This window comes from Fragaria vesca, linkage group LG5 (assembly GCF_000184155.1).
Source record: "Fragaria vesca subsp. vesca linkage group LG5, FraVesHawaii_1.0, whole genome shotgun sequence".
NCBI lineage: Eukaryota > Viridiplantae > Streptophyta > Magnoliopsida > Rosales > Rosaceae > Fragaria > Fragaria vesca.
Genome location: NC_020495.1, coordinates 17,469,087 through 17,470,481, shown reverse-complemented (window position 1 = coordinate 17,470,481; position 1,395 = coordinate 17,469,087). Strand labels below are relative to the sequence as shown.

General features: G+C 35.0%; 1 protein-coding gene across 1 annotated transcript in view; it reads right to left on the bottom strand.

Annotated features, from left to right (window-relative positions):
- The window catches only part of LOC101306826 (probable ATP-dependent RNA helicase DHX36-like), a 14,881-nt gene that overhangs the window by 11,698 nt on the left and 1,788 nt on the right, over positions 1 to 1,395 (bottom strand). Inside the window, exons 6-8 of the mRNA XM_004301513.1 lie at positions 822 to 1,010; positions 502 to 661; positions 279 to 409 (exon numbers count right to left, since the gene is read on the bottom strand). Of these exons, the coding sequence (XP_004301561.1) occupies positions 279 to 409; positions 502 to 661; positions 822 to 1,010 (480 nt within the window). The remainder of the gene's footprint in view (positions 1 to 278; positions 410 to 501; positions 662 to 821; positions 1,011 to 1,395) is intronic.

Here is a 1,395-nt window from a genome sequence, read left to right as displayed (position 1 = left end):
TTTTTTTTTTTGTGGGAAGGAATTCACTATTTCAATTCACTTGCAGCATAACTAACCAAATTTGTTAGACTATCAAATACTGAGCACCTTATAACACATTTTCTAATGAACCATGACTTTCACTGCATAACATATACCATCAGTTAAAAAATCACTGCATGAATAATTGCTCTTTATCTCTAGATCTCACCAGTACTGATATCCCAGTTTCTAATTCATATGGCTGGTACAATCTTCAGACACTACATACACCTGAGAAAAACTTAGATTTAACTAACCGGAATGTGAATTGTTGGCGCTCCTCCAAAGAATTTTGAAAATAGCTCCGCATTCAGAGTGGCACTCATCAAAATTAATCTTATATCGCGACGGCGTGGAAGCAGATCTTTCAATACAATCAACAAGAAGTCTGCAACAAAAAGTTACCAAAAGTGAAAAGTAAAATTATGATGCGGTTTCCTGCAGAATTAAACATTTAAATAGACATGTAAGGACAAGCACCTTCATTCATGCCTCGTTCATGAATTTCATCAACAAAAACATGTGTGATACCACTCAAGTTCCGATCACTCAACAGACGGCGAAGTAAAATGCCACTGGTACAGAAAAGAAGATGGGTATTTTTTCCTTTCATTCCCTCTAATCGAACTTTATAACCCACCTACAAAAAAATATATAGGTGTTTTGGTTTAGCAGAAAGAAATAGAAGTATTCAATTTAAAATGTCCGCTTTTCTTTTTTTTTTTTTTTTTTTTTTTTCTGTATACAGAATCATAGTGCTTGTGTGTGCTTGCATCTATGTATAGGGTAACAAGGCTTACTGTTTCACCAAGAGACTCTCCCCTCTCTGCAGACACTCTTTCAGCAACAGACATGGCAGATATTCTTCGAGGTTGTGTACAGATAATGTTACAGAATGCTCCACGGCCAGATTCTATCTCTGACTCTAGTATATATTGAGGAAGCTGAGTGGTCTTACCACATCCAGTCTCCCCAGATATCACTACAACCTATCAACATTAAAAAGAATTTAAGAATGATAGAGGACATACAAAACACATAAAATGGTGCAGAAGAAACAAGAATAAGGGTATGAAAATGGACTCTCTTTGGGACAGTAGAAACTTGCCGTCTATGTGGGCTTGATTGTATACGCACTTTAGGATAATTCCATTTAAATTGGAATTACCAGGATAGGTGGGAGTTCTAATTTCATTGCAATGTTTCTTGAAACTCATGTTTTAATGTCCAATACATCCAGGTAATCTTGTGTAACTATAATAGAACACAATCATGATCTTCTATGTTACCTTCATAGCTGTTGTTCAATTTGATTTCTCTATTGTTATTTTTCTAAGGACTTGCATATACAATAATGTAGTAAAATAAAAAAAC